The 24575-nt window shown below is 45.6% G+C and overlaps 1 protein-coding gene across 1 annotated transcript in view; it reads right to left on the reverse strand.

Moving 5' to 3' along the window:
• sycp2l (synaptonemal complex protein 2-like) overlaps positions 1–24575 on the reverse strand; it is a 210125-nt gene that overhangs the window by 56652 nt on the left and 128898 nt on the right. Inside the window, exons 23-26 of the mRNA XM_038796429.1 lie at positions 14415–14479; positions 10736–10784; positions 2586–2736; positions 2444–2493 (exon numbers count right to left, since the gene is read on the reverse strand). Of these exons, the coding sequence (XP_038652357.1) occupies positions 2444–2493; positions 2586–2736; positions 10736–10784; positions 14415–14479 (315 nt within the window). The remainder of the gene's footprint in view (positions 1–2443; positions 2494–2585; positions 2737–10735; positions 10785–14414; positions 14480–24575) is intronic.

Raw genomic sequence — 24575 nt, forward strand, 5'->3', positions numbered from 1 at the left:
CTTTGCCTCCCTGATAGCCCGGAGACGGATTTTGCTAGGGTGGCAGGTCCTGGAACCACCGGAAGCTGGGGTGTGGGTGAGCGACCTGGCTGAATTCCTGAGGCTGGAGAAGGTCACGTTTGCCTTGAGGGGGTCGACAGAGGGATTCACCCAGAGATGGAAGCTGTTTATTGATTCCTTTAAGGAGGGTTGAGGGGCCATCGTGGCAGTGGGGGTGTGGTGCGGGAGGTGCATTTGTCTTTTGTATTGTTCTGTTGTCCTTCTGATTCTTTTTGTATGTGAAAATGCCTTGAAAAACATTTAAAAAAATAAATATTCCGGATCACCGACGCAGTTTTCCAGGAACTGTGCCAAGTTGAGACATTCGGCAAGAATTAGGAAGTCACCTGAGACTCATCTTCTGAACTTTGTTTGAGCTCGTTAACTGCAACTCTCTTGTCTGTGTAGAACTGAATTTCAGGAATCTGTAAGGGAACTTAACGGGATAGGAATGTGGTAGTGTGGTCCTTTTAAGTGGCGACATTTTGTTGGCCACATTATAGGGATGGAGCGTGCAAGCATTAGCCGATCAGGTGTTTAGGCACGGATCTGGCTCTTGAGATTGGTCAGAGTTAGCCCGGTAGCTGTAAGAACAAGGCCTGTGTAGGAGTTGTCCTGCCCTGTGTGCAGTTGATATTGCCTTGTTGATCACCTCTCAATACAACAGCCAGGGGCACAAGACCATTTTGGTCTTACTGGGATGAGCTACGCATCTCACTGGGAGTCATTCTTAAAATGCAGGCAATTCATCACACCGTTGCAACCTGATACCCATGTCTACATGTTCCCATCTACCTAAATAAAGGGACTGGTTAAGCATAGTGGGCTAAACAACTGGCTTGTCATGCAGAGCAGGTTCAATTCCCGTACCGGCCTCCCTGAACAGGCGCTGGAATGTGGTGACTAGGAGCTTTTCACAGTAACTTCATTGAAGCCTCCTTGTGACAATATAAATCATATAAATAAATAAATGAACGCACATGTTTATGCAAACCCTTATGACGATTGGTGCTTATATCAGTATAACAATAAGACGGGGATAGGCAGGTAAGTGGAGTTGGAACACAAGGGCCACAATCAAATTAGTCAGAATCTTATCAAGTGATGGAGTAGACTAGAGCGCTGAATTGCCCACTACTTAGAACATAGAACAGTACAGCACAGAACAGGCCCTTCAGCCCTCAATGTTGTGCCGAGCCATGATCACCCTACTCAAACCCACGTATCCACCCTATACCCGTAACTCAACAACCCCCCCCCTAACCTTACTTTTATTAGGACACTACGGGCAATTTAGCATGGCCAATCCACCTAACCCGCACATCTTTGGACTGTGGGAGGAAACCGGAGCACCCGGAGGAAACCCACGCACACAGGGGGAGGACGTGTAGACTCCACACAGACAGTGACCCAGCTGGGAATCGAACCTGGGACCCTGGAGCTGTGAAGCATTTATGCTAACCACCATGTTACCCTGCTGCCTACTGTTCCTAATTCACATGTTTGCATATCATGGCGCCATGTAATGCAAGCATAATGTGGCCTGGATGTGGGCAAGTAAACCCCTGAATAAAACAAGGTCACAATCCGCCAATGGGAGAGTATAGTGGCACTGAACCAGACAGATGGTCCATGGAAGACCGTGGGCTGGATTCTCTGATTCTGCGGCAATGTGCACAGGATCTGCCTGGTCTTACAACCAGAAAGTCAACGCCCTTGTGCACCGATCCTCCATCCAGTGGGGGACTAGCAGCAGCACAGCCTAAAACGGCAGGCTTTACCTGCAGACACAGCTGCAGATTGGCCGTGGCAGTGCATGCGTACTGTGGTGGACTCAACATGGTGCCGGCCGCGCACGGCCCCGGCCTGCAAAAAAAACTACCCCCTTGTAACCAGGCTCGTCACTTCTGGACCACCCCTTACCAGTCCCACCAGCTCCCGCCGAAGCCCCCCCCCCCCCCGCCAACAAAATGGCTCCCCCCCCACCCGACTGTGGACTGCTGGACACAGTCCGCAGCCACCATGCGAGGTCCCCGAACGGTGCGAGCAGACACGAGCGATACCGTTGGGGACTCGGCCCACCAGGGGTGGAGCATCGAGGGAGGGCCTCAGGTGACGTTGAGGACATCCAAAAGGCGTGTGACGTACTCCCCGGGTACACCATGTTTGAGGCGGTGGAGCATCGCCGATTGGAGCATTTCTGACATAAGGGTTATTCTGCAACTTCTTCACTGCATAAGCAGCCAATTGGTTAGTAATTGAAACTGTCTTACCAAGACCACAGTGAGAATTGGAATAGTTCAATTACCGGGAATTAATTCAACAAAACCCTTCATCTAAATGTTTCAGGAATACCATCAAATCAGAAAAACCAATCAATTTAAATAAAATAATTTCTTTATACCTCTCTCGGCTTCTTCTCATCTTCACTGGATTCAAGAAAGAGTGGCAAAACTTATGGTTGGAAGAAAAGTGACAGATTAGCAGACAAGTTGTGTTAAAGACTCAGCAAAATGGTAAAAGATACATTCAATCATCAAGCAAACCTCTTAGCACAGACTTTTTTCTTTTTTTATGTCTGGTGTAGTCTGCGATATTTGGAGTAACTTTGATGTGGGAGTCCAAGATCCAGCTGTGTTCAGTCCCTCCACTACTTGAATCTTCGGTGAAGAATTTCTTTAGATCGCTTCTTTTATGCTGATATTACAAGGATGATTGATAATTATCAGAGACTTCAAAACATCTATAAACTTAGAGAGACTTGGGAACCCATAGAGCAATTCATAAAAGAACAAAGAAAATTACAGCACAGGAAAAGGCCCTTCGGCCCTCCCAGCCTGCGCCGATCCAGATCCTTTATCTAAACCTGTCGCCTATTTTCCAAGGTCTACTTCTCTCTGTCCCCCACCCGTTCATATATCTGTCCAGATGTATTTTAAATGATGTTATCGTGCCCGCCTCTACCACCTCCGCTGGCAAAGCATTCCAGGCACCCACCACCCTCTGCGTAAAACACTTTCCACGCACATCTCCCTTAAACTTTCCCCCTCTCACTTTGAAATTGTGAGCCCTTGTAACTGACACCCCCACTCTTGGAAAAAGCTTGTTGCTATCCACCCTGTCCATACCTCTCATTATTTTGTAGACCTCAATCAGGTCTCCCCTCAACCTCCGTCTTTCCAATGAAAACAATCCTAATCTACTCGACCTTTCTTCATAGCTAGCACCCTCCATACCAGGCAACATCCTGGTGAACCTCCTCTGCACCCTCTAACGGCCTCATATTTTAATAACTTGAAAAAAGCCATCTGTCACATTCATAGCAAGTTTTATAAATTGATGGCACATTTTTGGAGTATGGACAGTTCGATAAAAATTGGAAACAATTAAAATGTTACAATTGTGAGCCTGGTTATATTTGAATGCACATGGTTCAATCCAGAAAAAGAGTGAAAACTTTTGCTCTTCACATCAGATAGAACTATAAAGTCTGGCAGCACAGGGAAATAAAGACGATGATTTTTAAAATCTATACAGAGTATTCAAAAGCATTCCCATGCTTCCCCATAACGTCCTTTTATCCTCTGCTTGAAAGTTATTCAATTTTCTCGTAAAGAGAGCAATCTCTGCCATGAACACTCCTCTTAACAAAACATTTCATGCTTCAACAATCCTGTATGTGAATAAACTTCTCTTCATTCCTCTCCATATTAAAAAGGATAAAATTGATTACCTCATTACAAACTGCCAAAAGGAAACAACATTTCTTTCTTCACTATCAATTTCCTTATCATGCCAAAATCTCTATCAATATGTTATTGATTTTGGTTGGTAATCTCTATACAACAGGTATTGCAATGTCTTCTGAAACACATACACTAAATTTACTGCACCCTCTCATCTATGGTAATTTCTTCACAGAATTGTTACGGTGCAAGAAGCAGTCATTTTGCCCATCACGTCTGCACCGGCTCTCCAAATGAGCATCACAAATTAGTGTACTTCTCTGCCCTTTTCCCCATTTAATGCCCACTTGAATGCCTCAATTGAACCTGCTTCCACCACACTTCCAGGCAATGCATTCCAAATCCAAACCACCCGTCGTGTGAAAAGAGTTTTTTTCTCACATAACATTTGCTTCCTTTGCAAATCAATTTAAGTTTGTGCCAGGCAGCACGGTGGCGCAGTGGGTTAGCCCTTCAGCCTCACGGCGCTGAGGTCCCACGTTCAATCCCGACACGGAGTGTGCACATTCTCCCCGTGCTTACGTGGGTTTTGCCCCCACAACCCAAAGATGCAGGGGTAGGTGGATTGGCCATGCTAAATTGCCCCTTAATTGGAAAAAATGATTTGGGTACTTTAAATTAAAAAAAAATTAAGTTTGTGCCATCTTGTTCTTGATCCTTTTATAGGTGTAAACAGTTTCTCCCTATCTACTCTATTCACCCCCAGGTGATTTTGGACATCGCTACCAAATCTTCTCGTCGCCTTCTTCCCTCCAAGGAGAACAGCCCCAACCTCTCCAATCTGTGTTCATAACTGAAGTTTCTCATCCCTGGAACCATTCCTGTAAACCTCTTCTGTACTCTCTCCAATGGGTCCACAGCCTTCTTTTAGTGTGATGCTCAGAACGGTACACAATATTCTAGCTAAATCTAACTTGGAATTGTTCAGCATAACCTCCTTGCTCTTGTACTTTCTGCTGCTATTAATAGAGCCCAGAATACATATGCTTTGAAATGTAAATTTCACCACAGTCCCAGAGGTCCATAGACCGCTCTCCCCCTTGAGAGCTGACTGGTGGCGATTTAACCAGAGGGTCATCACACCTCAGGCGAGGGGCAAGGTTAAGGTTATTCGCTTTATTAACTGCTGTGTCCACCTGGCCTGCCAACTTTAATGATTTACACATATAAACACCCAGGTCCTTCTACTCCACTGTGCCTTAGTTAACTCTTTGCAAGAGCCATCAGCTCTTTCCCCATCCCCGGCAAATGTTCACTTTTCAAGTACATGTTTAATTCATGCTTCAAAATTGTTTTGAATCTGCTTCGTTTTTAGACTGTGCATTCAAGATCACAACTGAAGTGTGAAAATATTTCTTATCTGCCTGGTGTTATTTTTTGTCAAATATTTTTAAGCCCTTGTCCTCTGCTAATCTTCTCAATCAAAAGCCTTCAAATTTAAACTTTTCCATTATATCACCTTGTAAAGTGTCCGTTATTTAATGTGGCAATTGTGGCATCTCCAGCCATTCTCTCATGCCTGGAGCTTCTAGACTCAGAGTTCAACAGTTCTACACAGTGGTGTGCAGAGGTCTGGTGATGCCCGGGGCAAATCTTGATTGTATGCCCCAAAGACTCAAGTATAAGGCCTAATATACTGAGAAATATTATGAGAAAAGAAAACATTTTGAATATAACTTCCCGTACCAGCCTCCTGAACAGGCGCCGGAATGTGGTGACTAGGGGCTTTTCACAGTAACTTCAGTGAAGCCTACTTGTGACAATAAGTGATTTTCATTTCAGTGTAGATGTTCTAAACCGCTGTGTGCAGAGAGCAGTGAATGGTCTCTCCCCTGTGTAAACTCGCTGGTGTCTCAGCAGTTGGGATGAATGACTGAATCCCTTACCACACAGAGGGCAGGTCAATGGCTTCTCACCTGTATGAACTCACTGATGTCTCAGCAGGATGGATGGCCGAGTGAATCCCCTCCCACACACACTGCAGGTGAACGGCCTCTTCCCAGAGTGAACTCTCTGGTGTGTCAGCAGGTTGGTTAATTGAGAGAATCTCTTCCCACACACAGAGCAGGTGAACAGCCTCTCCCCAGAGTGAACTCGCTGGTGTGTCAGCAGTTGGGGTGAATGACTGAATCCCTAATCACACTCAGAACTGAGGGAGTGCTGCACTGTCAGAACAGCCTTCTTCCAAATAAGTTGTTAAACTGAGGCTCTGTCTGTCCCTATTAGGTGGATGTTGAAGATCCCACAGCCACTATTTTGAAGAGCAGCAGGGGAGTAACCCCCGTGCCCTGGTCAATACTAGGGGCTTTTCACAGTAACTTCATTTGAAGCCTACTTATGAAATGAAAATCGCTTATTGTCACATTCCGCATTCGCCACATTCCAGCGCCTGTTTGGGGAGGCTGTTACAGGAATCGAATCGTGCTGCTGGCTTGCCTTGGTCTGCTTTCAAAGCCAGCAATGTAGCCCTGTGCTAAACAGCCCCCGACAATAAGCGATTTTCATTTCATTTCATGTGTCAAACTGAGGGAGCAAAGGATGTCAATATTTTTAAGAGAGAGACCTGGGCCAAGCTTTCCAGAGTCTGAACCCTCCCTGGATTCACTTCCTTTCCCTTCAGTTGCTGCAAGTGACCAATTGATGGTCAGAATGAAAAAAGAAATGGAAAGGGGGAGAAAAGAAAGTGTTTTACTCACAGATGTTGGAGACAGGAGGAAGATTCCGTCGGCGTGAAAGCTCAATTATCACTCACACAAAGCCCGCGCTCTGATTGGCTGGAGAACCACAGTCCCTCCGGTCCTCAATCTTTTTTCATTGGTCAATATCTCAGCACACAGATCAGGGGGCGGGGCCTTTCCCTGCATGCGAGGAGCTCCCCCTTCCCTTGGACATGTGCAGTCCCGGGCCGCCCGCCCGCCCGCACGGCGGATAGAGCAATTTCCCCACCGCGGGGGAGTCTGGGAGCGCAGTCACCTCACCCTGACACAAGGTACATGTCGATAGTCACTGGATTTGATTGTGACGCCCCCCCCCCCCCCCCTTAGCAAAACAATTTGTTAAATTCAGGTGGAAAAATTTAGGCATCTGGGTGACATTGGGGAGAGCAATAGCCTCTGATTGATGCCCCCATCCAATGGATGCCCGGGGCCAATGCACCGTCGCCCCCCCCCCCCCCCCCCCCCCTCTGCACGCCACTGGTTCTACACCAATAACAGCCATTCAGCCCCTCAAGCCTGCTCCACCCTTCAATAAGGTCATGGCTGATCTGCTTAGCTTTCAGGTTCTACACTCATTTACCCTGATGACCTTTGATTCCCTTGCCTAAAAGGAATCTATCCACCTCGGCTTTAAAAAAATATTATGTGGGGATGCCGGAGTTGGACTGGGGTAAGCACAGTAAGAATTCTTACATCAGGTTAACAGCAGGTTTGTTTTGAATCACTAGCTTTCAGAGCACAGCTCCTTCCTCAGGTGAATGAAGAGGTGGGACTTCGAATGAGTGTCTTTGCAGGTAATTACGTTGTTACAGGTCCAGACGAAGCAACTGCAGAGACAGATAATCACAGGTTAAAGAGGTGTGAATTGTCTCAAGCCAGGACAGTTGGTAGGATTTTGCAAGCCAAGGCCAGATGGTAGGGGGTGAATGTAATGTGACATGAATCCAAGCTCCCGGTTGAAGCCGTACTCATGCGTGCGGAACTTGGCTATAAGTTCCTGCTCGGTGATTCGGCGTTGTCACATGTCCTGAAGGCCGCCTTGGAGAACCCGAAGATCAGAAGCTGAATGCCATTGACTGCTTTGTCGATGCTGAATACTGAGGCTGTTGCAGCAATGCAGTCATCATGGGGGATGCTAGCGTAGAGTGCCGAGACATCCATTGTGACGAGGAACGTTCCTGGTTCAACTGGTCCATGAGTGACGAGTTTCTGTAAGAAGTCGGTCATATCGCGACAGAAGCTGGATGTTCCTTGTACGATGGGTATCAAGATGCCCTCGATGTGGCCAGAGAGGTTCTCACACAGAATCCCATTGCCTGATACGATAGGACGGCCTGTGTGTTGGCCTTGTGTATTTTCGGAAGGCAGTAGAGATCTCCAATGCGGGGAGTACGTGTGATGAGAGCACGTAGGGTGCTCTGAAGGTCTGGATCCAAGGTCGTGATCAGTCTGTTGAGTTGGCAGATGTGTTCCTTGGTTGGATCTGCAGGTAACTGTCTGTAGTGTTCCTGGTTGCTGAGTTGTCGTTATACTTCTTTCCAGTAGTCCGTTCTGTTCAGTATGATGGTGGCCCCTCCTTTGGTGGCCCAGCTTCCACCCTAAACACGTTAAAGAAGCCATCCCCTATGGACAAGCCCTCTGTATACACTGGATCTGCTCAGATGAGGAGGAGTGTAACAGAAATCTACAGATGCTGAAAGATGCCCTCGTATGAACGGGATATGGTGCTCGACTCAGTGATTGACAGTTCTAATGCGCCACAGCAAAAAAACAGCACCGACCTCCTCAGAAGACAAACATGAGATACAACCAACAGAATACCCTTCATCGTCCAGTACTTTCTCAGAGCAGAGAAACTATGACATCTTCTTTGCAGCCTTCAATACGTCATCGATGAAGACGAATATCTTGCCAAGGTCATCCCCACACCCCCACTACTTGCCCCCCAGCAATCCCATGACCCCACCTAACCTTTGCACACATGGGGACAATTTAGCATGGTCAATCAACCTAACCTGCACATCTTTGTATGGTATGAGGATACCGAAGCACCTGGAGGAAACCCACGCAGACACGGGAAGCAAGTGCAATCTCCACACAGACAGTCACCCGAGGCTGGTATTGAACCCGGGTCCCTGGCACTGTGAGGCAGCAGTGCTAACTACCGTACCACCTCTTCAGGCTGGAATCTGTAGCATTCCGTTTCAGCTCTTTTAGGTGTGCAGCTTTGGTCTCCTTATCGGAGGAAGGATGCTCTTGCTATAGAGGGAGTGCAGCGGAGGTTCACCAGATGGATTTCTGGGATTGTGGGACTGACATGAGGAGAGATTGAGTCAGTTAGGATTGTATTTGCTGGTGTTCAGAAGAATGAGGGGGTAACTCATAGAAACCTATAAAATTCTAACAGGACTAGACAGGGCAGATGCAGGAAGATGTTCCCGATAGTGGGGGTGTCCAGAACCAGGGGCCACAGTTTGAGGAGAAAGGGTAGATCATTTAGGGCAGATATGAGAAATTCCTTCATCCAGTGAGTGGTGAGCCTGTGAAATTCGTTAACACAAAGTGTGAGGCCAAAACATTAAGTTTTTCAGAAGCAGTTCGAAAAAACTCTTGGGACGAATGGGATCAAAGGATATGGGAGGAAGATGGAATCAGGCTATTGAGTTGCATGATCAGCCATGTTCATAATGAATGATGGAGTACGTTCAAAGTGCCAAATGGCCTCACCCTGCTCCTGTTTACTATCTTTCTATGTTCTCGTGTTCAACTTCCAGAATAGTCTATTGCTGTTCTCAGATAACCACTTCAAATTCCCAGAAATTTTGGCCACATCTGCATCCTGTTTTTTGCACCCGTGCTAATGAACACACATTTGCTGCTCTTATTTCAACAATGCATCAGATTATTTGTTTCTGCACTGAAATCCTCATCTCAATCATCAGCCTATATTCAAAAAGTTTTGATTTTTCTAAATAGGCGATTTTCTAGCTGTTCATGCCGGCGGGATCTTGCGGTCTCACCGACAGCACATCCCCATCTCGGGGGTCCTGGAGTGGGGTGAATTCAATGGGAAAACCCATTGACAGTCCTAGCAGCAGCCAATGGAGCTGCCGCTGCCAAGAAGCTGCACGGAGGACAGAGACTCTCACCTCTGCTTTATCCCACATGCATCACCAGCTCAATTCACATCAACAAATACCTTTTTGAAGCAAGTAATCCTCCCCAAGCTCTCTATTTATAAAATTTGCAGCAGAATTCTAGTAATATTGCACAATTGCAGTCATTGCTTCCTCAACAGACCTTTTTCTCCACTTATTACTTTGTTTCTGTTGCCAAACATTCTTTAATTGTAAAATTAATGTCAAATTATTCATGTAGATAAAACTGGTTATATGCTTGAAGGGTAAATTAGATGGATATGTTGTTAATATCTTGCTAAGGTTAGAGAAACAGATGATTGATGCTAATCGACTCAAGCACATGGAAATAAGGGATCCCATCAGTGGCTGTCATTGGTTCTCATTTATTGATTTTTGTTCACTTTATTGATTTTGTTTGTTGGGCTAAGGGAGCATAAATAGGGGATAACTAGGACTCAGTGCTGTGGTAGGAAGAGCTATGAGACTGAATGAGACAAACTCTCTCAATAAAGGAAAACTTTGTGCCTTGGCTTGTGGTTTGGATCAGATTACGACAGGTACCGATTGCTCCTATATAGAATAACAGAAATGCTGGAAAAACTCAGCACATCTGGCAACATCTGTGGAGATAGAAACAGGGTTAATATCTCAAGTTGTTTTTCAGGCTGAGCTGGGTCAACTGGCTCAGGGCGACTCGGACAACTTGAGCAGGGGAAAAGACTGGCGTACAAAGTTGATAACAGTCTATCGTGCCAAAGCAGCACCTATAGTTGAACAAGGCAATACATTATTTTGCACATTTAGTAAGCAGTAAAGGTCATGCTTGGCTGCTTGCAAAAATATCTTTTGGACATCTCGGGTTTCAGATGGTTTGATTTGAGACACTGGCTGAATTTCTCCGGCCGTTGGGATTCTCTTTTCCCACTAGCAGTTCATCCCCACCCAGGGATTTCCCGACGCCTTGGAGTGGCTTGATGGGAAATCCCATTGACAAGCAGCTAGAATAATGAATCCCACCACCAGCGAATGGCGCTCCGCCAAGAAACATGCGGCTGGGGACTGGAGAATCCCACTCTCTATCTGTATATCTTACCATCACGTCTCCTCCTTTTCTCCTTTTCTTACTTCCAGTTGCAACTTTTCTGAAAGATATGAAAATGAGACAGGAAAACATAGCAAACACCAATACACTTAACGACATCGCCCTAGAAATAGTGAATGCATTGGTGGTCATCCTCCAGGGTTCTGTAGATTAGAGGGTAGCTAATGTAACTCCACTATTTAAAAAGGGACTTGGAGAGAAAACAGGGAGTTATAGACCAGTCAGCCCGCTGTTGGCAGTGGGAAAATTTGAGTGCATTGTAAAAGATTTAATAGCAGAGCACTTGGAAAACAGTGGCAGGATCGGATGGAATCAGCATAGATTTACGAAAAGGAAATTATAGAATCCCTACAGTGCAGGAGGCCATTCATCCCATCGAGCCACATCAATATTAAATGTAATATCTCCAGATTTGCACGTGACAAAACTAGGTGGGAGGGTGAGCTTGGAGGAGGATGCAAAGATGCTTCAGTGAGATTTGAACAAGTTTAACAAATGGGTAAATGCATGGCAGATGCAGCATAATGTGGATAAATGCGAGGTTATCCGCTTTGGCAGAAAAACCAGGAAGGCAGATTATCTGAATGGTTATAGATTGAGAGAGGGCAATGTGCAACATATCCTGGGAGTCCTTGCACGCCAGTTGCTGAAAGTAAGCATGCAGGTGCACATAGATTCTGGAAAGGTCCCATGAAAATGTGCCCCCCTCTATTAAAGAAAGGAGGGGGACAGAAAGCAGAAGACTACAGGCCAGTCACAGGGCTGGTTTAGCTCACTGGGCTAAATCGCTGATTTTTAAAGCAGACCAAGCAGGCCAGCAGCACGGTTCGATTCCCGTACCAGCCTTCCCGGACAGGCGCCGGAATGTGGCGACTAGGGGCTTTTCACAGTAACTTCATTGAAGCCTACTCGTGACAATAAGCGATTTTCATTTCATTTTCAGTTAGCTTAATATCGGTCATAGGGAACATTATATTATTAACGGATTTATAGTAGGGCACTTAGAAAGTCTCAATGCAATCGGGCAAATTCAACATTGGTTAAATTGTGTGCGGCTAACTTTGAGGTTTTTTGAAAAGTGGTTAACATTGCTGCTTCACAGCTCCAGGGACCCAGGTTCAATTCCGGCCTTGGGTGACTGTCTGTGCTGAGTTTGCATATTCTCCCCGTGTCTGTGTGGGTTTCCTCCCACAGTCCAAAGATGTGCACTGCTACGCTAAATTTCCCCTCGTGTCCAAAGGTTAGGTGGGGTTACTGCGATAGGATGGAGGAGTGGGCTTAAGTAGGGTGCTCGTTGCAAGGGCCGGTGCAGACTCAATGGATCTAATGGCCTCCTTCTTTACTGTAGGGTTTTATGATTTTATCATTTCCACAGATGGCTTTTCCTCCACTGCTCACTTTACTTCATTACCTCCCTTAGTGTCCCTTACATACCCAGGAAACCATTCTTCTGGATTTCCTTTCTCAGTGGCACTTTGTACTCTTTTAACTATCCCTTTCTCAATGATTTTTGTAAGTGCACTCCAAACATTAACCACTCTGAAAAAGCTTTTCCCCTACGCGCTTTTGCTTCTTTGAATTTGTTCGGGCACTGTTGTTCTTGAACATTTCTAACTTTTTTAGTTTAGACGGGCAGCATGGTCGGCACAGGCTTGGAGGGCCGAAGGGCCTGTTCCTGTGCTGTACTTTTCTTTGTTCTTTGAGTGAGAATAGTTTCTTCCCCTCTACTCTGTCCAGGTGCCTCAATTTTGAATAACTCTTATGTAATCTCCTCTCAGTCTTAGAACATAGAACATAGAACAGTACAGCACAGAACAGGCCCTTCGGCCCTCAATGTTGTGCCGAGCCATGATCACCCTACTCAAACCCACGTATCTACCCTATACCCGTAACCCAACAACGCCCCCCTTAACCTTACTTTTATTAGGACACTACGGGCAATTTAGCATGGCCAATCCACCTAACCCGCACATCTTTGGACTGTGGGAGGAAACCGGAGCACCCGGAGGAAACCCACGCACACAGGGGGAGGACGTGCAGACTCCACACAGACAGTGACCCAGCCGGGAATCGAACCTGGGACCCTGGAGCTGTGAAGCATGTATGCTAACCACCATGCTACCCTGCTGCCCTCTTCTTCAAGCAGAAAGTCCCAACTTCTCCTAATCTCTCTTCATAACTCATCATGACTCTTCATCTGGGGCATCACGGTAGCACAGTGGTTAGCACAGTTGCTTCACATCTCCAGAGTTCCAGGTTCGATTCCCTGCTGGGTCACTGTCTGTGCGGAGTCTGCACGTTCTCCCAGTGTCTGCATGGGTTTCCTCTGTGTGGTCCAGTTTCCTCCCACAAATTTAGAAAGATGTACCTGTCAGTTGAACTGGACATTCTGAATTATTCCTCCGTGTACCCAAGCAGGCTTCGGGCATGTGTGGCGATTAGGGGATTTAAAAAAAAAATTAAAACAATAACTTCATTGCAAGCCTACTTGTGACAATAATAAAGATTATTATTGTAGATGGTACACACTACTGTGGTGGAGGGAGTGCAATTTTATGGATGGAGTACCAATCAAGCGGGCTGCTTTGTCTTGGATGATGTCGGCCTTCCTGAGTGTTGTTGGAGCTGCACTCATCTAGGCAAGTGGAGAATATTCCATCACACTTCTGACTTGTTTCCTATAGATGGTGAGCAGGTTTTAGGGAATCAGGAGGTGAGTTATTGGCCACAAGATTCCTAGTCTTGGATCTGCTCTTGTCATCACAGTATTTATATGGTTAGTCCAGTTCAGTTTATGGTCAATGGTTACCATTAGGATGTTTGAGAGTTGAGGATTCGGCGATGATAATACCAATGAATATCAAAGGTCGATCATCAGATTCTCTCTTGTTGGAGATGGTCATTGCCCATCACTTGTGTAGCATGAATGCTACTTGCCACGTGTCAGCCCAACCCTGAATATTGTCCAGATCCTACTGCATTAGCATCTGGGCAGTCACGAATGGTGTGCAATATTTGTGCAGTCATCAGCAAACATCCTCATTTCTGACCTTATGATGGAAGGAAAGTTAATGAAGCAGTTGAAGATGGTTTGACCTTGGACACTACCCTAAGGAACGCCTGCAATGCTGTCCTAGAGTGGAGGTGATTGACCTCCAACTGCCACAACCCTCTTCCTTTATGCCAAAGATGACTGCAACCAGTGGAGAGTTTTCCTCCCAATTCCCATTGACTTCATTTTTGCTGGGCTCCTTGATGCCATACTCGGTCAAATGCCGCCTTGATGTCACAGGCAGTCACTTCAATTGTTCTGAAATAAAAACAGAAAATGTTGCATATACTCAGCAGGTCTGGAAAGTGAAACAGAGCTAATATTTCAGGTCATTACCATTTATCTAAACCTGAAACGTTAGTTCGGTATCTCTCCACAGATGTTGGCAGACCAGAGTATTTCCAGCATTTTTGGCTTTTATTCCAGATTCCCAGCATGCAGTTTTACATATTCTTGATGTAGTTTACAATGGAAAGAAACTGCAGAAAAATGGTTCTATATAAATAGACAACACATTTTGTTTATTTGCACAGGAATATTTTCTTCATTCACTCTCTGCCCCTCCTCGACCACAAATAAAACTGTTCAAATGGCACTGAAGAATAGGGAGTGACTTACAGATTGTTGACTTGGTCAAATGAAAGTCTTTTCTTTCCAAGAACTTTCCTTTTGGCTTCACTGACCTACAATTACAGGTAAAGATTAAACATTTAAACAAACATTTGACATTATACTATATCTTAAACAATGTAATAATGGCAAACCTGGAGGCCTGCATATTTCTTTTAGTTGTAACAAGACCCATCGTTCAAACACTTTTTAAGCTCGCTAGTTTAGACGTGCAGCATGGTTGGCACAGGCTTGGAGGGCTGAAAGAACATAGAACATTACAGCGCAGTACAGGCCCTTCGACCCTCGATGTTGCGCCGACCTGTGAAACCACTGTAAAGCCAACTACACTACTCCATTATCATCCATATGTTTATCCAATGGCCATTTAAATGTCCTTAATGTTGGCGAGTCCACTACTGTTGCAGGCAGAGCATTCCACACCCTTACTACTCTCGGAGTAAAGAACGTACCTCTGACATCTGTCCTATATCTATCTCCCCTCAATTTAAAGCTATGTCCCCTCGTGCTAGACATCACCATCCGAGGAAAAAGACTCTCACTGTCCAGCCTATCTAATCCTCTGATCATCTTGTATGCCTCAATTAAGTCACCTCTTAACCTTCTTCTCTCTAACGAAAACAGCCTCAAGTCCGTCAGCCTTCCCTCATAAGATCTTCCCTCCATACCAGGCAACATTCTAGTAAATCTCCTTCGCACCCTTTCCAATGCTTCCACATCCTTCCCATAATGCGGCGACCAGAATTGCATGCAATACTCCAAATGCGGCCGCACCAGAGTTTTGTACAGTTGCAACATGACCTAATGGCTCCGAAACTCAATCCTTCTACCAATGAAAGCCAACACACAGTACGCCTTCTTAACAACCATCTCAACCTGGGTGGCAACTTTCAGGGATCCATGTACATGGACACAGAGATCTCTCTGCTCATCCACACTACCAAGAATCTTACCATTAGCGCAGTACTCTGTCTTCCTGTTATTCCTTCCAAAATGAATCACCTCACACGGTTGCAGCACGGTAGCATTATGGATAGCACAATCGCTTCACAGCTCCAGGGTCCAAGGTTCAATTCCGGCTTGGGTCACTGTCTGTGCGGAGTCTGCACATGCTCCCAGTGTGTGCGTCGGTTTCCTCCGGGTGCTCCGGTTTCCTCCCACAGTCACAAAAGATGTGCAGGTTAGGTGGATTGGCCATGATAAATTGCCCTTAGTGTCCAAAATTGCCCTTAGTGTTGGGTGGGGTTACTGGGTTATGGGGATAGGGTGGAGGTGTGGACCTTGGGTAGGGTGCTCTTTCCAAGAGCCGGTGCAGACTCAATGGGCCGAATGGCCTCCTTCTGCACTGTAAATTCTATCATTCTCTCACTTTTCTGCATTAAACTCCGTTTGCCACGTCTCAGCCCAGCTTTGCAGCTTACCTATTCCCCTCTGTAACTTGTAACATCCTTCCGCACTGTCCACAACTCCACCGATTTTAGTGTGATCTGCAAATTTACTCACCCATTCTTCTACGCCCTCCTCCAGGTCATTTATAAAAATGTCAAACAGCAGTGGTACACCACGGGTAACTGGACTCCAGTCTGAACATTTCCCATCAACCACCACCCTTTGTCTTCTTCCAGCTAGCCAATTTCTGATCCAAACTGCTAAAGCACCCTGAATCCCATGCCTCCGTATTTTCTGCAATAGCCTACCGTGGGGAACCTTATCAAACGCTTTACTGAAATCCAAAATCCATATACACCACATCAACTGCTTTACCCTTGTCCACCTGTTTGGTCACCTTCTCAAAGAACTCAATAAAGGTTTGTGTGGCACAACCTACCTTGCACAAAACCGTGTTGACTATCTCTAATCAAATTATTCCTTTCCAGGTGATTATACATCCAATCTCTTATAAACCTTTCCAAGTCTTTGCCCACAACAGAAGTAAGGCTCACTGGTCTATAGTTACCGGGGTTGTCTCTACTCCCCTTCTTGAACAAGGGGACAACATTTGGTATCCTCCAGTCTTCTGGCGCTATTCCTGTGGACAAAGATGACATCAAAGCCAAAGGCTCAGCAATCTCCTCCCTAGCTTCCCAGAGAATCCTAGGATAAATCCTATCCAGCCCAGGGGACATAGCTATTTTCACACTTTCCAGAATTGTTAACACCTCCTCCTTATGAACCTCAAGCCCTTCTAGTCTAGAAGCCTGTATCTCAGTATTCTCTTCGACAACATTGTCTTTTTCCTGTGTGAATACTGACGAAAAATATTCATTTAGCACCTCTCCTATCTCCTCGGACTCCACGCACAACTTCCCACTACTGTCCTTGACTGGCCCTACTCTTACCCTAGTCATTCTTTTATTCCTGACATATCTATCGAAAGGGTTATCCTTGATCCTACCTGCCAAAGACTTCCCATGTCCCCTCCTGGCTCTTAGCTCTCTCTTAGGTCCTTCCTAGCTAACTTTTAACTCTCGAGCACCCTAACTGAACCATCACATCTCATCTTTACATAAGCCTCCTTCTTCCTCTGTTTCAACTACTTTAGTAAACCACGGTTCCCTCACTCAACCACTTCCTCCCTGCCTGACAGGTACATACTTATCAAGGACACGCAGTAGCTGTTCCTTGAACAAGCTCCACATTTCCATTGTGCCCATCCCCTGCAGTTTCCCTCCCCATCCGATGCATCCCAAGTCTTGCCTCATCGCATCATAATTGCCTTTCCCCCAGTTATAACTCTTGCCCTGCGGTTTATACCTATCCCTTTCCATCACTAAAGTAAATGTAATCGAATTGTGGTCACTATCACCAAAGTGCTCACCTACCTCCAAATCTAACACCTGTCCTGGTTCATTACCCAGTTTCAAATCCAATATGGCCTCACCTCTCATTGGCCTATCTATATACTGTGTCAGGAATCCCTCCTGCACACATTGGACAAAAACTGACCCATCTAAAGTACTCGAACTATAGTGTTCCCAGTCAATATTTGGAAAGTTAAAGTCCCCCATAACAACTACCCTGGTAATTTCGCTCCTATCCAGAATCATCTTTGCAATCCCTTCTTCTACATCTCTGGAACTTTTCGGAGGTCTATAGAAAACCCCTAATTGGGTGACCTCTCCTTTCCAGTTTCTAACCTCAGCCCATACTACCTCAGTAGACGAATCCTCATCAAATATCCTTTCTGCCACTGTAATACTGTCCTTGACTAACAATGCCACCCCTCCCCCTGTTTTACTACCTTCCCTTACTGAAATATCTAAACCCCGGTACCTACAACAACCATTCCTGTCCCTGCTCTATCCATGTCTCCAAAACAGCCATAACATCAAAGTCCCAGGTACCAACCCATGCTGCAAGTTCACCCACCTTATTCCAGATGCTCTTGGTATTGAAGTAGACACACTTTAAGCCACCTTCCTGCCTGCACACTCCTGCAACTTTGAAACCTTACTCATGGCCTCCTGTATACTGGAGCTACAATTCAGGTTCCCAATCCCCTGCTTAACTAGTTTAAACCCTCCCGAAGAGCATTAGCAAATTTCCCCCTCAGGATATTGGTACCCCTCTGATCCAGGTGTAGACCATCCCATTTGTAGAGGTCCCACCTACCCCAGAATGAGTCCCAATTATCCAGGAATCTGAAGCCCTCCCTTCTGCCCCATCCCTGTAGCCACGTGTTCAATTGCTCTCTCTCCCTATTTCTCATCTCGCTAGCACGTGGCACGGGTAACAACCCAGAGATAACTGTCCTAGATCAAAGTTTCTACCCTAGGTCCCTGAATTCCTGCCTTGCATCCCTATCCCTTTTCCTACCTATGTCGTTGGTACCTATGTGGACCACGACTTGGGGCTGCTCCCCCTCCCCCTTAAGGATCCCGAAAACACGATCCGAGACATCGGAACAGGAAAGGCCTGTTTCTGCGCTGTACTTTTCTTTGTTCTTTGTTGACAGCAGAGATCCTATGGACTGGGAGACATGCAAACAACAGCAACTGGACAGACGTTTCAAGAGTGAAATGAGAAACTGGGGATATATTTTGTAGCCAAGAATAGAACATACAGGGCAGAAGGAGGCCATTCAGCCTATCGAGTCTGCACCGACCCACTTCACTTCCACCCTACTCCTGTAACCCAATAACCCCTCCTAATCTTTTTGGTCACAGAGCAATTTATCATGGCCAATCCACCTAACCTGCACATCTTCAGAAGGTGGGAAGAAACCAAAGCACCCGAACGAAACTCACGCTGGGAGAACGTGCAGACTCAGCACAGACAGCGACCCAGTGGGGAATCGAACCCTGGCGCTGTGAAGCGACAGTGCTATCCATTTGTGCTACCGTGCTGCCCATAAGGCTTTGTTCAAATATATTGAGAGAAAAAATGGCTAAAAGTGAAATGGATCCCTTAAAGATAAAAAAACGATAAAGATGACAAAAAATGAAATTCATGAAATGGCAGAAATGCAAGTACTTTGCATCAATCGTCACAGTAGAAGAGGAGCACAGAGTACCAGAGTTACAAGCTTCAAATAAATTAAAGGGGAGCAACATACTCCTTTTAATACAAGAAAATAAAAGGTAATGGAGATGTGATTAAAGTAGGAATTTCAGATATATAATGTATTATATGTATTTAGTGCAGTAAGGATTAAAACTCGTTATTTTTGCAGAAACAGCAGTTCCTGAAACGGCTGGCAGGTTAAACGTGGCTTGACACTGGCAAGAATCTGCAAGCTGCTTCCTGAAGAATCTCTCTCTCACACAGAGAAGTTTATCCAAGACATCTCTCCACAACATATATTCCTGGGTTGGCTACCCGTATTTAAAAGTGGATTCTGACCGGAGAGGAGTTTTGCTTGACTGGGGATGAAAAATATCAGTTAGCAGTTAATGTTTCATTGTTGTTGTTAAGAATTGTTTAACAGGTAATTGCAAGCTATATTGTACAATATTAATTTAATCCTGTTTTAGTAATAAAGTTTGTTTTAGTATGCCATATCCCTATTTGTGCATGGAATCACTCCTGGAGTGAGGTTTTCTTTCCTCTCAGTCTTAAAATGTAAATAAAATATTGGGGTTTCTGTCCCGTATCCTAGCAACTGTTGGGGCCTGGTCTGGGATTATAAGATAGAACACAAGACAAAATGGGTCAGAGGTTAAGGTTTGAAATTGTTGAACTCCATGATGTGTCCAGAAGGTTGTAAAATGTTTTCTCAGAAGAGCTTACATTGAGCTTTACTGGAACACTACAGGACAGAGGTGGATTTACACTATTGGGGACACACTCTCCCTCTTTGTGAGGCCCCTACATCTCACCCCTGGGTGTCGGGTCACCCCTGCAGTTGCTCCACTCAATGACCAAAGCTCGCATGTGTGCTAGTTGTGGCTCAATGGCTATCTGGCCTCTGCTTTCACATTTGTCGGTCCAGTATTGACTCTCAGCCCTAGCTTCTGGCTTTGGTCGAATCACCCCGCTGCTCCTGAAAAAGCATGACGCCAGCGATTGCCTGGCCCTTGCACCACCCGAATGCCCACCTCTCGGGTCTCACTCAGTTGGCCAGGACTCGACAACTGTCCACCTCTCAGGTCTCACTCGGGTGGCCGGAACTAGAGCCTTGGTGACCACACACAAGACCACAAGATATAGGAGCAGAATTAGACCACTCGACCCATCACGTCTGCTCCGCCATTCAATCATGGCTGATATTTTTCTCATCCCCATGCTCCTGCCTTCTCCCCATAACCCCTGATCCCCTTATTAATCAAGATACTATCTATCTCTGTCTCAAAGACATTCAGTGATTTGGCCTCCACAGCCTTCTGCGGCAAAGAGTTCCATAGATTCACCACCCTCTGGCTGGCTGAAGAAATCCCTCCTCATCTCTGTTTTGAAGGTTCGTCCCTTTAGTCTGAGATTGCGTCCTCTGCTTCCAGTTTTTCCTACGCTTCCAGTTTTTCCTACAAGTGGAAACATCCTCTCCACATTCACTCTATTCAGGCCTCGCAGTATCCTATAAATTTCAATAAAATCCCCCCTCATCTTTCTAAACTCCACACCCAGAGTCCTCAACCGTTCCTCATACGACAAGTTCTTCATTCCAGGGATCATTATTGTGAACCTCCTCTGGAACTTTTCCAAGGCCAGCACATCCTTCCTTAGATACGGGGCCAAAAACTGCTCACAATACTCCAAATGGGGTCTGGCCAGAGCCTTGTACAGCCTCAGAAGTCCATCTTACTCTTGTATTCTAGCCCTCTCAACATGAATGCTAACATTACATTTGCCTTCTTAACTGCCGACTGAACCCGCACGATAAGCTGAAGAGAATCGTGAATTTAGGACTCCTAACTCTATCACAACTTTAGCTCACTCGGCTAAATCGCTGGCTTTTAAAGCAGACCAGCAGCACGGTTCGATTCCCGTACCAGCCTACCCGAACAAGCGCCGGAATGTGGCGACTAGGGGCTTTTCACAGTAACTTCATTGAAGCCTACTCGTGACAATAAGCGATTTTCATTTCATTCATTTCACTTTGTGCATCTGATTTCCTCAGCATTTCCCCATTTAGAAAATACTCTATGCCTAAATTTCTCCTTCCAAAGTGCACAACCTCACACTTTTCCACATTATATTTCATTTGCCACTTCATTGCCCACTCTCCTAGCCTGTCCAAATCCTTCTGCAGCCCCCTTGCTTCCTCAATACTAACCTATCCTTCTACAGATCTTTGTATCATCTGCAAACTTAGCAACCGTGCCTTCAGTACCTTCTTCCAGTTCTTCCACAACTTGTAAAAAGTTGTTGTCCCAGTACAGACCCGAGGCACACCACTAGTCACCGACTGCCATCCTGAAAAAGACCCCTTTATCCCCACTCTCTGCCTTCTGCCAGTCAGCTAATCCTCTATCCATGCCAGGATCTTACCCTTAGCACCATGGTCTCTTAACTTATTTAACAGTCTCCTATGCGGCAACTTGTCAAAGGCCTTCTGGAGATCTAAATAAATCACGTCCACTGGTTCTCCTTTGTCTAATTTCCTTGTTATCTCCTCAAAGAACTCTAACAGATTTGTCAGACGTGACCTCCCTTTGACAAAGCCGTGTTAACCCTCAGTCCTATTTTACTATGCACTTTGCAACCTCATCTTGCTCCTGACAGACAGGCTGGAAGCTGCTGACCATCTGACCTGGCCTCTGCTCTTTCACCCCCTCTGGTTGCTGGCCAGCCCTCATTCTCAGACATGGTCTCTGGTTCTGGTTGAGTCGTCCCACTGACCTCTGCTCCCCTAAAACCACGACCCCGCTACTTGCCTGGAGTTTGCACTCCCGATTGGTCATCTCTCGACTCTTGCTCGAGTGGGGGGCCTCGAGCCTCAACGACTGCGGGCGTGCTCCTGGCTGGCTGCTTGGCTGCCGTTGGCTTTCATCGGGCCTGGTCTTTGATCTTTGGTTGGTAAGGCTGCTCGCCTCCCCACCTCAGCCCTGCCTGGAGGCTGCGAGTCGCTCCACTGCTCCTCCCAACAATCTTTGGCCAGCTCCACCTCTTCATGTCACTGAAGTCTTCACAGCCTTGCACCCTGATGTTAGGAACTGAATGCCAGAAATCTGGCTGCTGCTTCACTCAGTGAAAGTTCAAAAACTTCACACTAATTCAGGAGATCCGTTTGAACTGCTCTTAGGTTTCTACCACCTCAACATCTGGCAAACTGCTTTCCTGCTCGAAAGGGGAGTCCATTTATCAGAGCCTCATGTTCTTCTGCATTGCCTGCTGATAGCGAATGAGCACATCAGCAAATTCAGAGTTATCAAATTGAGGTCAAAGTTCCTAGTGGGAGTGGAATTGAGAATTAAAATGACAGATGGCCAAAAGGTCAGTGGGGCTGAGCAGAGGTATTTGGCAAAGTAATCACCCAATCTGCATTTGATCTGATCAATGTAGAGCTGATCACACTGAGCAGCAAACATGAAATTGAGATCAGAAAATGAAAGTGGTGGTGGAAGTGTGAGGAGTTTCTCAGTTGAGAAATAGTGCTATGGAAGACTACATTGACATGACCAATGAATTAGAAGTGTTGCCAAGGGAGCTGCTGTTACAGGTGTTGCTGGCTTTATTGCCCATCCCCAATTGCCCTTAAATGCAGTGGCTTTGCTGGACCTTTTCAGGGGGCATTTGAGAGTCAATCACACTGCTGTGGATTTGAAGTTACATGCAGGTCAGACCCGGTAAGAATGGCATATTTCATTCCCTAGGTGATATTTGTGAACCAGACGGGTTTTAAAAACAATTGACAATGGTTTTGTGCACATTATAACACTTTTAATTCCAGATTTATACTGTATTCAAATGTTACCATCTGCTGTGGTGGGATTCGAACCAGATTCCTCAGAACATTACCCTGGGTCTCAGGATTACCAGTCAAGTGACATTACCTCGATGCTGCTGCCTCTCTTTGGAGGATATAGGTTGATGGCCTATCCCCAAAAACAAAGAACAAAGACAAAGAACAAAGAACAAAGAACAAAGAAAATTACAGCACAGGAACAGGCCCTTCAGCCCTCCCAGCCTGCACCGATCCAGAACCTTTATCTAAACCTGTCTCCTACTTTCCAAGGTCTACTTCCCTCTGTTGCCGCCCGTTCATATACCTATCTAGGTGCCTCTTAAATGATGCTAAACAGAGATAAAAAAAAGTGGAGAAAAGAAAGGGGTCAGAGATGCACCACATGAAGGATGGAAATCATAAGCAAAACTGGCAAAACCTTCCAGTTCAAGGTGACAGCAAAAAATCATCACAGATACAATCTACATATGAGAATGATGTGGGGGAGAAGACCCGAGTATGACTGGAACAAAGAATACTCCAGATGTCTCAAAAGGCACAAGATATCTTATGGCATAGAACTTTTAAACCAGTTAAGTCACAAGGGAGTTTGACAGGATTGGATGGTGTTTATTTTAATTCAAGGAGTCTGATGAACAAAGCAGATGAATTGAGGCCAAATTAAAACATGGGGTATGATGTCACGGAGACATGGTTCAGAGAGGGACAGGATTGGCAGCTCAATATTCCAGGACAAAAAAAGAATAAGGTGGGGATAGAGGGTTACGGACCCCGGAAGTGTAGAAGGTTTTAGGTTAGACAGGCAGCATGGTCGGCGCAGGCTTGGAAGGCTGAAGGGTCTGTTCCTGTGCTGTACTTTTCTTTGTTGTTGTTCTTTGCTGATACAGGATCTTCAGGCAAGATAGGGGAGGAGGTAAATGAGGAAGGGGTGTCACAATTTTGACCAAGGAGTCAATTACAGCATTAAGGAGGGGCAACATCTTCAGAAGGCTCTTCAATTGAAGCCATGTGGGTAGAACTTAAAAACCAAAAAGGAGCAATCACATTGCTGGAAGTGTTCTATAGGCTCCCTAACAATCTGAGAGAAATAGAAGTGCATACATGTAGGCAGCTTTCAGAGAAGTGTAAAAGTAATAGCGGAGTGATGGTGGGGAAAATTAACTTCCCAAATATTAACTGGGGCAGCCATGATGTAAAAGCTTTAGAGGGAGCAGAATTCTTAAAATGCATCCAGGAAAACTTTTTAAGCCAGATCCCACAAGAGAGGCGGTGCTCCTGGACTTAATGTTAGTTAACAAAGCTGGGTAAATGAAAGTATCAGTGGGGGAGCATTTTGCTGACCGCGATCGTAACTCCATTCGATTCAAGATTGTTCTGGAAAAGGACAAGAATGGGCCCGAGGTCAACGTTCTAAATTGGGGGAAGGCCATTTTTAATAAGATCAGATATGATTTGTCCAGAGTGGACTAGGAGCGGACACTTTTAGGTAAACCCACAGAATAGGGAAATGCATTCAAGGAGGAAATTGGGCCAACATGTTCCAATCAAGAAAAAGGGTGGAACCAATAAATTCAGTGAACCTTGGATATCAAAGAATATACAGCATTGGATAAAGAGAAAAATGGAAGCTTATGGCAATATCAAGGGCACAAACAGCAGAAGACCGAGGCGGCGTACAAAACGTGTAAGGAAGGAAATTAGGAGAGCAAAACGGGGACATGAAAGGATACTGGCAGACAAAATAAAGGAAAAATCCAAGTTGTTTTACAAGTAAATTCAGGTAAATGGATAACTGGGGAAAGAGC

Source organism: Scyliorhinus canicula, chromosome 5 (assembly GCF_902713615.1).
Source record: "Scyliorhinus canicula chromosome 5, sScyCan1.1, whole genome shotgun sequence".
Taxonomy (NCBI): Eukaryota; Metazoa; Chordata; class Chondrichthyes; order Carcharhiniformes; family Scyliorhinidae; genus Scyliorhinus; species Scyliorhinus canicula.